At 40.9% G+C, this 14296-nt stretch overlaps 1 protein-coding gene across 1 annotated transcript in view; it reads right to left on the reverse strand.

Annotated features, from left to right (window-relative positions):
• abcc8 (ATP-binding cassette, sub-family C (CFTR/MRP), member 8) overlaps window positions 1-14296 on the reverse strand; it is a 47436-nt gene that overhangs the window by 15631 nt on the left and 17509 nt on the right. Inside the window, exons 10-19 of the mRNA XM_070906709.1 lie at window positions 13823-13985; window positions 13152-13192; window positions 12548-12693; window positions 10748-10862; window positions 10355-10474; window positions 8964-9036; window positions 8737-8842; window positions 3665-3697; window positions 2094-2132; window positions 1599-1697 (exon numbers count right to left, since the gene is read on the reverse strand). Of these exons, the coding sequence (XP_070762810.1) occupies window positions 1599-1697; window positions 2094-2132; window positions 3665-3697; window positions 8737-8842; window positions 8964-9036; window positions 10355-10474; window positions 10748-10862; window positions 12548-12693; window positions 13152-13192; window positions 13823-13985 (935 nt within the window). The remainder of the gene's footprint in view (window positions 1-1598; window positions 1698-2093; window positions 2133-3664; window positions 3698-8736; window positions 8843-8963; window positions 9037-10354; window positions 10475-10747; window positions 10863-12547; window positions 12694-13151; window positions 13193-13822; window positions 13986-14296) is intronic.

Genomic DNA, 14296 nt, shown 5'->3' on the forward strand with positions numbered 1-14296 from the left:
TCTAGATAGCAAAGGAATATCAATGATAAATATATATACTGTATATGTATATATATATATATATATCTTGCCCTGAGCACATGATCAGACTCGCTTCAACAGCAGAGAGACACAGAAAAGACTCAAACACACTGGGAACTCATTTCGGTGCTGCATCGGTCATTTATTCATGTTCAGATTCAAGTGAATAACATGTTGTTCATTTAAATGTATCGTCATTTCTGTATGATCCATTTGGAGCTACCTCACACGGTCACACAGTCGAGACGATGCCACACTCAGTTGTTATGCATCATGGAAGGTGCAGACATTTTGAATAACTATAAGTCATTTGTGCTTGAGCAACAGCGTCCTTTTTTAAGAAACACCTGGTTCTGTAACCTGAAAGTAAGTAAGCCCCTCTGCATTTCACCAGAAAATAAACAGACAGCAGGACAGGACGGGGGGAGGGAGAGAGAGAGAGGTAAAGGTGTGAAACTAGACAGCGAGGACAGGCAGCGCAGGGCTGGAAAACATGTCCTTGTTATAGAACATCTCCACAGCAACAAACCACAGCCGTCCCTTAAATGTATTTTACAAAAACAGTCCATTAGACCCAGAGAGAGCCAGGCCGCAACCATAAATATAAGCAGCTGACCTTTCAGAAACAACCATTTGCTGTGAGGATGAAAATAATGAGTGAGTGTGATGTGTTTGAGTGTATGTCAGTAAAGAGAACGTGTGTGTGTGTGTGTGTGTGTGTGTGTGTGTGTGTGTGATTGTACCCACGCAGGCGAATGTTGCTGTGCTAGGAGTGAAACTGTAGACACACTCTGCTGCAGCGACAAAGAGAAGAGAGCCAACACCTTCAGCCAATACAAATCCTGGCTCGATGTGTCTCACTGTCAAACCAGTTTATTTGGGACGTTTATTTTACTGACTTAACCAGGCGTTAACAGAGGCCTGAGGGAGCAGGAAGGTCATTGGCTCTATTTTGGCAACACACTGATTACTCTGTTTTAATTAACTACAGGAGAATGTCCTTAGACAGCTAGTTTTATTGTGATTATGGGTTCAGTAATTAATGTAGGGAAGGCAGCTTACACACAGTGGTTACTAATGCAAGTGTACAGTGTACAATGTACACCTGGCTAAAACTAATGCAGCCTAATTCAACAATCCTGCAAACAATCTAAAAGAAAAGAGTTGATTCAAGTTTTTTGGAGGCTACAGTTTGTGGTGCTGTCTTATGCTAAGAAGTGTTTCTGATATTCAGTTTGCCACAATGATACTGTATCAATGAGGGTCGACTGAATGAACCCCTACGGACCTCCTTTGAACCAATTCGACCTGCCGTACGTCATCCCCTCATCATGGAACATTCAAGAGTCATGTCTGTAGGCAGCATGTATTTGTGGTTGGGGTGTCCTGGTGGCCTCCAGCGCAAACCGCCCCTGTTTTAGTCGGCCAGGGACCTGTGTTGTAAGTCGTTTCCCATCTATTTTCTCTAATTTCTTGTCATCTTTTTATTGTCGACTCAGCAGGATTTAAATCTTAACAGATGTAACCATCATACCATCAGTTTTTTTAAACCACTCCGTGTAGGTAAGAGGTCTTACCTCGGTTTGATCATGGGCATCTCAAAGGTGATGTTCTCCACCAGCGTCGCATTCAACAGCCAGGGCTTCTGGGAAGCGTAGGCCACAGCGCCTCTCTTCCTACCAGAGGTTTTAAAACACGTGCAGAAGTGTAAAAACAAACAATAATCTGCTCTCTATGTTTACTGCTTAATGAGTCTTTTATTTCACACACAGGTTCAGGTTAAGAAACTGTTTAACCTCTGGACCACAGGGACTCCTCAGCCTCAGAAGCTGAGCTATAAAAATAACTCCAGTCCATAAAGAACTGGTCCAGAGATCATTAAAGGCGGAGGTGTATTTGTGAAGTCAATATGCATTTGAGGGTTGGGGACAAATATGTGAGCAGAGGGAATATCTTGTTCTCTATTATCTTCAGTGGGTTTCTAGATAACCATGAGAATTGTTGTTCTGTTCTGCTGATAACGTTGATGCGTCTCCGTGGAGACCGGCTGGTGTGTAGCATGCTGAGCTCACCTGATGTCTCCGTCACCTGCTGCATCTCTGTCTGTGGGACTGCAGAGAAAATATCAAACATGAGATAAGCTATACTGTTTCCCCTGAGATAGACAGACTCTTGACATGACAACTCCACCTCATTCCTGTAATGATTAACAAAAAACAAACACACACACGCACTGACTCATATACTCTTCCCTCACTATGGCAATCATGTCGCTGCTCAGCAGCCCAAACACAAACAGGCCAACCACTGCCCTACATGAACACATCTATCATTAGCTCTGATCTTAACCCTCCTAAAAATAACGCCCACACCCCCCCGACCCCAATTTTTCTTCCTGTAATTTGCTGATATGGAAATCAGCATCAGCCCGTTTGGACTCCGACGTATTGAGTTCTCAGAGGATTTGATTCCTCAGGCTGAGATTAGTGTGTCAACACGAGGTCTGGCTGTCGGGAGGTTTGTCGCTGTTCGCTGGTATCTTGTTCATCTAGTATATGTCTCTCACTGTAAACTGGCCTTTAACTGCAAACGCAAGCTGTTTGAGGTGAGGAGAGAAGGATCTGAGCGTATGATTTGTGCATGAAATATGTAAATGTATTTTTGGCATCAGAATGTGTCAAACTTGCAGACTTATCGGATAAATGGAAAGACTGATCTGACATTCTGTCCGGTAGTGAGGTACTGGTGCTTGAACCATGTGATACATTATTAAAAGGGACGGCTGAGGCCATCTAATACCACGTTAGTCATCCTTCCTGACTAGACAGCAGTGTCTATCCCTGATCCTGATCTCTGATAGATGATAAATACTGTGGATGAAACATTTAATAACATAATGTGAGTGGCGATTATGTAGTTTGAAATTATTAAGGGAGTAGGCTTTCACTTTGAATTTCATGTGGCCAAGACAGCTATAGAAATACTATATATTATGATATATTATATATATAAGTTTTAATGCTTCAGTTTTATGACGTACTGAAAGTGTTGAAAACTCATGTTCTGTCAGTGTCAGTCTGACAGAAACAGGGCCATCAGCCAGAGACAAGATACCAGCTTTCAAATGCTAGTTTGACATAATGTTGTCAAACTCAGGGCGACATGGATGCCTGAGTGTGTGTGTGTGTGTGTGTGTGTGTGTGTGTGTGTGTGTAATTCAACAGTGAAAAAGCAGTGAATGCCATGGCCAGTTGAGCTATAAATAGAAACATTAATTCATAGTGGGCTAAAATAACAACACTATTTGCATTAGCTAAACCAGTGACAATTATGAACTGTCAACAGAGCATTATTTATAAAACTGATTTATAGTGTCCATGATTGATTATGTACAACAGCAGAATGGAAAGCCTTTCCTCGTATTTAAAAATACTAAAGTATGTTTGCATTGAAAAGACTCCTGTAGTCCAGGCTGCAAATATTTTAATGTATTTGACTCATAGTGACTTTTGCCCTCAGGGGTCAATCTCAGGTCTTCATGCAAGTTTGAAATTAAAAATACATCATGACCCATCATTTGTTTGTTGGCATGTTTTTAGGCTTGTGTGCTTGGGCTTTTTTCCTCTTTTCTCTGAGCACTTACCTTTCATCTCCCTCAGACTCCAGGTTTGGCAGGCTGCAGAAAATAAAGAAAAAAATAAATATTAATGGAAGTGTATCTAATAATCCTGCAACTGTTCCTCATCAAAAGTTGTAAAAAATATAATGAAAACTCCCAGAGGTCAGGGTAAATATAGGAGTCTGGTTACTAAATACGAAAAGGCCTCAAAGCTCACACAGACTCTGATTTTTAGAATAATGAAATCCCTCAAAGTGTACACACACACACACATACAGTGCATACACACACACCGACACGTGCATATAACCATTCACATTCAGACTCATAACTCTAAAATTCATTAAGATCTGATTGGCTGTTTGGGGCTTTGCACATGCTCAGTAGAAGCTGCTGAGTATTTTTAGGTTGACTCCTCTCTCAGTCATCCTGAGAAGGTGACTCTGATCATGTCTGAGTCCAGTCAGAGAGCAAGGGCTGATTTACACCAGTTTGCTGCAGCAGCTTTAAAAAGGCAGCCATTACAGCAGAGAGCACAGCTGTTGGGAAGTGAACTGGTGACGGACATTTGAGAAGCTCTGACATGCCACACACACACATGTAAACATGGCTGTTACTGAGGGTGTAAAATAAGAGAAAGAAGTTGAAGTGAACGCCGTCAGCCACTCTCTTCAGGAGGTGTTAAGCTGAATTTAAGACCTATAAAAAACAGAAAGTTACGAGTTTGTGAAAACAAAAACAAAATGTTTGTAACATGTTTAAACAGAATGTACATTTTTGTATTTAGCTGCATTTATCTGTTTATTTATTATTGTTTTATATATATATTTAATCATTTTTGTTCTAAAGGCAAATAATGAATCTCACTATTCAAAACTTATAAAACAGACTTTACAGTATGTAAGTTAAATTAGTTTTTAGCTCTTGTTGTATAATTTCATTTTTAATTAAAAGAAAACAATGAAAACTGAACAGATGTGACACAAGAGGTCAATAAGCCACATAGGCTCATACAGTGGACCTCTTCCAAATTAAAGTAAAAACCAACCTCATCTACAACGTGAATTGGTAAAATAAAAATCAATTGAAATAAAAAGGAAAACAAGATTCACAAAATAAATAGTCTTACACAACATGTGCATTTACCTTTTCCAAGATTACTTTTTTCCCATTTGAATTGTGTCTATTTTCATATGTAAAACAAATATCACAAATGGGAAATATGGAAAAAATGTAAACTTTTTATTTCTGAAGTGGAACATGTGTTGACATTGTTTTGTCAACTACACATGATGATTAGATTACAGCATAAAAATCAACAAGTCAAATATCAAATTGAAATATGAAATTTTGTAGGGAGATGGAGACACTTGAATGACTCTGAAGCCTGAATGGACAGCTGATCCTGCAGCCATCATAAAAAACATCATTGTAATCATGTTGGAGCTGAGGACTCGCAGCTTTCATCTCTGACTGAACCGCCGAGGGCTATTTCCCCTTCACGTCAATCAACACCTTTAAGTACTCAAGGTCGCGTTAGAGGAGAATTCACGAGGGAGTCGTACAAGACAGTTTCTATCAGCAGCGAGAATCTCCACTTTAATCATCAAAGCCAGGCTGAGGAACTTCCCACAGTTTCTAACTGTCTTTAATTGACTTAAATGTCCATCTTTAAAACTTTAAGTCCCCCTAATGAGGACGGGGAGTAATGGAGCGTGTTCATTGTGATGACCACGCCTGATAATGACTGAAAATGCTTCCCTATTTGTCAACAAACATCGATTTTATTCTCTTAAAGAAGGTCTTTTCTTTACTGGCTTTTCTTGTACTTTAGTTCAATAAACCCAGCGAACAACACTATACTTATTGATCGCCTGCAGTAAAGAGCTCTTTTCAGCCTCTGGTTTGAGACACGCTGTGTTGCAGCTAATTACTTCAGCAGGTATGTTTTAGGGTCACAACCTTGCTCTCCAACTGGCTATGCTGCCCAGTTTTGAGACTTTGGATCTTACTGCACACAAGATATCCAACCTGCATCACTTTGACTGGATACTGAGGTCAAGATACAAATAGTCATCCACTTTAACGACAGAGAAATCCCAGACGCTCCCTGCTCCGTGCCATATTTGGAGGGGAGAGCAGAAGGGGGGGGGGGGACAACGGGAGCCAGAGGGAGCAGGTGGGTGAGGAACGATGATGATGATGGTGGTGGTGGTGGTGGTGGGAGTCCCCCCAATGGAAAGGAAAGATGCCGTCCTCCATGACCTGTTACTCAACCCACTAACAGATTTTATCTAATCAAAAACTAATCAGACTTTATTAAAAGCAAGCAACTAACACAGCGAATAGAGACACTAACTGACTTGTTCCTGATGTCACTGCTGTGTTAACACACCAGATCGCAGCTCAGAGAAAAGTGAAGCCCTTTGATTAAAAAATGTAGCCAGAAGCAGAAGCGACATTACACTGATGAGAAAGCTGTTGGAAAAAACTTTAAACCTTCATTAAACTTTGACATTGAAAGTTCATTTTTGATATTCAGCCACTAGTACCAAGACAGCAGACCTTGTGGTGAGATTGTTTTGTCAACTGCTGTTTCTCAGTTTCAACATTTAAGACAGCTCGGACGAGAGGTCCTTAAAGCGCTCAGGAAGACTGGGCAACTCCATCTGCTGAGGAAGATGTGATGTGAACGAAAGCTCCAGAACAGTTACTAAATTACCCTTAAGATGAGACTGTTTTCTCAAGTAACCAAAATAGTCATTACTTGATTATATAAGCACATGGAGCAGGCAGGGTGCTGAAAACACCATCAGCTGATCGGCAACAGCTGACTCTCAGAGCCACCAATCACCATCAAACAAGTCAACGAAGCTGTCTTCATAAATCTGACAAGCTTACACACCGACTCTTCAGATTAGTCAAGCTGTTTACTCCTGCCAGGCACATGCTGCTCTCATTTATCCTCTCTCTCTCTCTCTCTCTCTCTCTCTCTCTCTCTCTCTCTCTCTCTCTCTCTCTCTCTCTCTCTCTCTCTCTCTCTCTCTCTCTCTCTCTCTCTCTCTCTCTCTGCCTTTGTGTGCATTTCTTATCACAGTGGTTTGTATCTGCTGGGTTTTGTTCTCAGCTGAATCTGTCGCATTCTGTTCGGAGAAAATCCTCAAAAGCAGACCCTTACCCTCCCAGATGCAACTTTTCTTCCAAGTGTGGCTATAAATGTCCCTGACTGAAACACAGCACAGCAATAACAACAACACACATGGTGGAAACATGGGGACAAACTCCTCTGAATGTGGGTCTGAATGTTTCTGGAAGGCAAAGTCTACATGACAGCTCCTTAGTCTCTCCCTGGGACACATGATAAGTGAGAGGGTTCGGCATCCGACAGGGTGTACAATCCAAGCTAATATCAGAGGGAATGCCAGCAAGGCCCTGGCATTGGGTGTGTGTGTGGCTGCCAGGGACACCGTGACAATCTAGCAAGGGGAGCTAAACTTTGTTGACAAATGAAGACTGATAGTGGCGCTATCCTCGGTAGGTGATGAGATATTCAGATGGCTGAGATAAAGGCTAATGACTCCCAGAATGCATCAGGTGTAATATGAGGATTTAGTTTCAACTGTTATTTCAAACGTGCTCTGCTTCTCTAGATCCACTGGGTTTACCTGAAATTTATCATTGGTCATCCACATTCTGCAGCTTTCTCAGAAAGACTCCAGAGGAGACAAAAAGTGATGAAAACAGACGGCCAGTCCAAGCAAAGTGTTCCAGTTGTGTTAGTCTGCTGTTTTTACTAATCAGTGGACTGGACTTTTTTGTCATTAATCAAACTAAACACAAGCCCATCAGAGTGAAGTAATTATTTAGTGCAACAGTCCACACAAATAATTACCATCACAGTCACAAAATGTACATCCAACAAAGCAGAACTATGACCCTAATTCTCAGGAACTCTAATGAGCAAATGAGATAACACGGCAGGAGTTTCTTTACAATGTAAAGGACTACCAGGACATTAACTTACATTCATTGAGGGCAGCGGTTTCCAACCGGGGGGTCACAAAATCACCTACTTTTTGCCAGTTTATTGTGAAATACTGGAAAATCAAATCATGTGATCAAAGTTGCATACTTCACGTAAACACGTAAATTCGAAGAAGAAAGCTGGATATGGTCCGTGAAAAGCTAGTAAGTGATCTTCAACATTAGAATATAAATTTATGAAACACAGACATTTGCCACCTGGTCTGAGGGGTTGTGAGTAGAGATGTGCGTTGAGGAATCACTGATGTAGCAAACGCTTTTGTCCAGAGTGACTTACAATAAGTAGAATAAGTAGCAAGAGCATTTCTCTAAAGGAAATGAGATGCTAGTAAGTGTTAGCATGGCGTGTGAAGGTGTCGTCTGAAAATGTGGGTTTCCAGCCTGCAGCCACAGCAAGTCTGTTGGGATGTTTCCCCATCTCATTTTGGGTCAGTGGTGCATGACGTTCCTCTACACTCTGTCAGCCATAAAAGAATAAAAGCTGCAATATCAGCTCTATTTCACTGACCTACAAATCCATTCATGTCATATTGCCATGTCATGGTAAGAGATCTGATCTTGATGCTAATTACATTACCTTGTCAGGGACGTAGAATTTATTGCTGCAAGAACACACATAAATAAAAGCACTCAACTGGCCCTGACAGAGCAATTACCAGAGAGGTTTAAAAAGCACGAGCCAGAGGGTCACACTCTTGATATTGACCAGAGTGGTCTGGGCCTCCACGAGGAGCAATTCCCTTCAAATAAACCTTTCACCTCTGGATTGAATTTCATTTCAAGAATGAACGTTTTAACATACAGGACACGAGTGTCCCTGAGGGTACATGTATCACATTGCTTTGTAATTGAATGGATGGAAAGTTGATTATTGACAATCAACTGCTCTCACAGAGGACTTCACTGTAGAGCTACATAGTGTAACTCCCAGTCTCTCAGGCTGAAGAGGAAACAGGAAACTCAATCATTCAAACGTAAAAAGTGATTAAAACGTTTTAATTATTTAAGTATCAAAGCTGACTCAGACACAAAACAGGGACCTTGTTACTGACCTGTTCCAGGTGACTGCTCCTGATACTCTCTGCATCTCCCCCAGCGCCGCCAGCAACAGAGACGATTTCCCACAACCCACCTGGCCCACAATCATCGTCAGCTTACCTGAGGGGTTTGATGAGAGAGCGAGGCGACATCACAGTTAGTAAATAACAGAAGGAAACTGGATAGAGAAACAAACAAGGAGAGGACCTGAGGATTGTACATCACACTGCCTGATGCTCACCAAAAGGAATCTTGATGTCCACATTAGAAAGTGTTGGTGGTCCATCGGTCCAGGTGAAATAGCCGCTAGTTATCTGAGGAAAGCACAGCACAGACTCATCCACATGTCAAACAGAGATGAACTCACTCTTTAACAAGTAAACAGTAAACATGTCATCCATCCAAAATCACTGCAGAGTGGCAGAGAGGCAATAAGAAGTAAATATGGCTTCATTCTTATTCACTTTATAAAGATAAAAATAAAACCCATTAAAACCAATTCAACAGCATCCCAGATATTCATAACAAGCGTCAACAGTGCTCCTCTGAGGCAAAGTAGTGCAATTTTGACAACTGCAGTGCACAGAAATTAGACGCATCATTCCAGCTTTTGTCAAAATGTGATCAGTGGTGTCCAAAACATTGTGCATGCTGTGCAGACTACGTTGTGATGCTGAAACCTCAGGCCAATCAATTCAACTCTGAAAACGCATTTGAAGAGCGATCATGCTCCATTCAGAAGATTTTGAGATACTGTGGATAGGATTTATTTTATATATAAAACTGATGCTGATATTGAGTGACATGATACCTCTAAGGCCCCTTTTTGCCCTTTTGAGTGATTTTTACAGCCATATACCTCACTGTATTTATTAACACACACCACTGTACCCTCAGTCTACATTTTCAATCTATAACAGGCTTATTCAAAACCTGCCTTTTTTGTTATTATTTTCCTGTTACTGCTTCACATGTTCACTTTCATAATGTCGATGTCCTGTTGATGGTTTTGTTCACTATGTGTCATATTTATATTATGGTATATTATGTTATCATCGTGTTTTCTTTTGTCTGCACTACCATCGTTTATGAAATCTAATGACTTGTCAAGATGCTCTTGAAAATGAGATGATGCATCTCAGGAGGCTGTAAACAATACATTTGTTCAATGTCCCTCATACAGAGAAATCTAAAGGTCATAACTGCTACATGATCAGTGTGATTGTGACAAAACCTGGAGAGCCAGCTAGCGTAACTTGAAATGACTGACGTTTAACAAAAGGTAAAATATTCAGAGTGCCTAAATGGTTACAGCGCATGCCACATGGTCACATGGTCACATGGTCACAACTGTCTTCTAGCCAGCGACCTTTGTTGCATGTCATACCACTCTCTCTCCCCCATTTCCTGTCTGCCTCGTCACTGTCACTGTCTAATAAAGGTAAAAAACACCCAACAAATAATCTTAGTAAAATAGTAAAATATTAATATTAACTGTGAAGGCCACTCTAACTGCTTCATCACCACTTCAGTTCTGATAAAACTTGCAGGAATATTGCATCTTGTTACTGTCAAGGCCAGGTGGTATCTGGTGGAGTCTGGACACAAAGTCTCTCCTTTGATCTCTCTCACCCGGATACAGATGTCCTGGTCCATGTCCTGGGAGGGTCCGTCGCCCTCATGGTCCCCCTGTGAGCTGTAGTTATTCCAGTCGTCCCTCGGGGGGCGCTTGCGATTCACCACCTTCAGGGGCTGGAGGTGTCGGGACAAAGAGGAGGAGGAGGATGAGGGGAAAGGTTTAGAGGATGACTAGAGGAGGATTGTATAACATCAGGCACGAAGGACAAAGGGGTAAATGGAGATATTCACAGGAAGACGATAAGGTGGAGGAAGAAAACAACATTCAGAGCAAAGTGAGACAGCCTGGATGCACCAGCAGAGGCGATAATAAGAAACAGATGTTGTCTAACTTGTTGCTTCCATCAATCCATAAAAATAAAAAAAAACATGAGTACATGTACTTACCACAGCCTGGTATCTATTTTGGTTGTGGTTGCTGGAGCCAGAGGTTAACATCACTCTGGGCTCCTGTTCGTCTCCAATCTCATCGCTTGAGAAAAACTCGCTGAGCTTCTGAACGCTGCAGATTAAACACAGGAGAAAGAAACTGAAGCATCAAGCCACTAATGATGAAAAATAAAATGAAATCTGTATGATAAATCAAGTTTTAAACAGACAGACAGTTTAAAGCACAAGTGATTTATAGATCACTGTATTCAACGAGTACAGCAGACACAACGTAGACTTTAAATGAGCTCACTTTCATCCGTGTAAAGATAACGACATCCCTATTGTTTACTGCCACATCGTTCATTCAGCGAAACACATTGGAAAATAGCTTTATCTTCACTTTCTCTCCCGGTCACACACGTATCTCTGCATCTCTGAATCTAATCAAGTGTCTTCTATTTCACTACCTAAATGAGAGCAAATGCTTCCCTGATACATGCCATCTAAATCTGTGCTGAATAACAGATCTATGTTTCCACATCTCCACCACGTCTCGTGGATTAAGACGTGAAGTATACAGTAGAGAAGCACAGACATGCCGCAGTGTGTTACAGCAAATGCACTGCAGTGACATCAGTATGAGAAGTGTCAAAAGCTTTATGAAATATGAATGACTCTTGAAACATCAGAATTTTCATTCCACAGGAAGAATAACTGATGTTTATGCGGCATCAAATGACAACTCTAAAAATTAAATCTAATTGAATATATTTAAAGTTGAACAATGACATTGCATTTACAATATTGTTAGGCTATTTTTCCTCTCCAAAGAAATATTTTCTCATGTTGAAGTGTGAAGATAAACTGAGGTGCTGATTCTACACTGTAAGGTCTTTTCTTTCCTGGTGTCTGACAAAGAGAGTCAGATCACACAGTCCCAAAATAGACATCTCGAAGGATCACAGGCAGCTTCCACATTCAAGAAAGAAAAGCAACTCCAGTTAAAATTTGGTGTTTATAACAGCACAGTTGTATCAGCTGGCCTCCTAAAGGCTCATATAGAAAATGTGTGACGCTGCAATCCTGTCAGTTTCATCAGTTTCAGGAAATTTAAACTAAATTTGTTGCACATTTATACTCTCCCATAGTTCAGGTGAACCCTTTTAATGTTTTTAATTACCCCACAGTATGTTGTGTAAGCGAAAAGCATGTAAACTAAAGGAAATGGGTTGATAACTTGTATCCTAATAGATCTGTAATAAAAATATAAGAAGTGTACCTACCTACCTATCAACTTTATCACTCAGTATAATAAAGAAAGCAGCACAGACAACCAGAGGCACGACAGGATGGGGAGTTATTGACTTGTGCAGCATTAGTGGCGGAGGGAGAGAGACCTGTAACTCCCAACAGATGTCTTGACTGCCAAACTAATTGTGAAGCTAATTGCTGAAATAAATAGGCACAACGTTCCAGTGTCAGAGACAAGTGCACTAAAACAACAGGGAAATTAAGCACTTTGTTACATGAACAAAGGCTGATCCGATAATGCAGCTGATCCTTCTACGGCAGGAAAAGGTCAGGTGTTTCATCTAATCATGTTGCTTTTTGCTAGTCTGCTCATAGTCTGGAGTGTTTCTATTTTCAGACACTTCCCAACAAATAAACATTCAAAAACAAACCCGTGTTTCCTAGTTTATCTATAGCATATGAAGCTGCATTCTTTGTAATTTGTTTAAAAAAAGTCTGAAGAGGCATGAAGAGGATAAATCTAACGTTGCACTCTGCTGTAAAAATATTATGTTAGTTTCGCACCTCACAAGAGCCTTGACGGTGGAGCGCACCACACTGGACAGCAGGAAGAGTGGGGTGACCAGGATGTGAAAGAGGGACAAAGAGGCAAAGGCCACAGCTGGGGACAGATCTGCGTCCTCAGAGATGTGAACATGAACCACAAACGTCTGCAGGATGAGAGGAGAGAGGACAGAGTGGCCTGAGGTTATGTCTCAACAGCATGAATTTAGATCCTTAAACCTGAACTGAACTTTGATTGGCTGATACTCATGGCTTGTTCAAAACCCCACTGATTTGTCTACATTTGTCGTTTATAATCGTCCCTCTTCTTGGTGTCTGTCTGACTTTTCTAATTTGCCATCGCTCAAGTCTACAACCATGAAGGACTCCTATAAATAAAGACAGGATTTAGTGAGGTGCTGTTAGAGAGCCCTCCACTGTGTCACTTGAAATATCACTAGACTGTCTGCCTGACACTGTCTCTGCTCTGTCCTTCACACAGGGGGAAAGTCAGCAGGATGCACGCTGCTCAATACTTCATTGTTAACTAGACACAACTTAAGCGGAGCATATTGAATCATTTACATTTAGGTGAATTAAAGGTAGAGCTAAAATTTAAACTCACCGTCAATACAGCTGCGATGGGAATAGCTGCATTCATGAAAACTGAAAGCAGGAAAAAAAAAAAACAGGCAGGAGGATGTGAAGGCGTTTTCCAAGACTTCACCCAGAAAAGAAACTATGTAAAGTAGAGAATAACTATAATTTGTTTCCGATTGCTACCATACATGAAACCATGTCTCAGCACTGCATTAATGGTTTCTATTATTGTCATGAAATGGTTCTGATCCGTTATTCTCGTAAATTGTCAACTATGAGTGCTCATTCTTCTTAAATCTGTAATTATTGATTTTAGATTGGACACAGTCTATTACAGGACTGGAGCCACAGACTGCAGCTACTGTGGAAGAAGATAAGAGGCCCATCTGTGGAAAAGAAATAAGTATTGAGTGACCATATCGTGCAGTGATGTCTGAAGTACTGTAGATGGGAAATGAATGGAAGTGCAATAATCCATGTTTGGTGTGTCTAAAATATCTTCTAAAATATCTTATTTACATCCAGTTATTTTTATAACTGGATGTAATATATATATATATATGTGTGTTTAAAGTTGTGTGCCTTCCTGTGTATGTTTTTTTTCTGAGATAGAAATACATATTTATTTTCTATTTCATGAAGTTCGAACGCCAGAGAGCAAAGTTCAAAGTATGCAGAGGAGACAAAGTCCCTTACTGGATATGGAGGTGTAAAGAGCGAAGGCCTGCAGGCTGGTGAGCTCTTTCCCTCTGGTCTCCTCCACACTGTCACAGAAGATGTTCTCCCAGGCGTACAGTTTCAGCAGCTTGATGCCCCTCAGCAGCTCATTGGTCTTCTTTAGACGTTCACTGGAGTATTCCTGCAAGTGGAAAGGGAGCTTTGATTACAATAATCGTAATCTGACACAAGGACAGATAAACTATAAGATGTGCAGCCAGAGGGCGACACGAACATTTGCACACATCTAAGACATCAAAGCATGGTGTTTTTCTCCGGTATAAAATCATGCTCCACAGTATCAAGGACTGAAGGAAACATCATTACATTTGACTGGTCTTATTGAACAGCAGCTTTGCAGCAGTTAGAAGCAACAGAAAGACTTGAGGCAAGATGAGAATATGTTGTGTGATTGAAAACAATCTGTGGTCCCCAAGGAGATAATGACTATAA

Source organism: Enoplosus armatus, chromosome 6, assembly GCF_043641665.1.
Source record: "Enoplosus armatus isolate fEnoArm2 chromosome 6, fEnoArm2.hap1, whole genome shotgun sequence".
Classification (NCBI taxonomy): Eukaryota; Metazoa; Chordata; class Actinopteri; order Centrarchiformes; family Enoplosidae; genus Enoplosus; species Enoplosus armatus.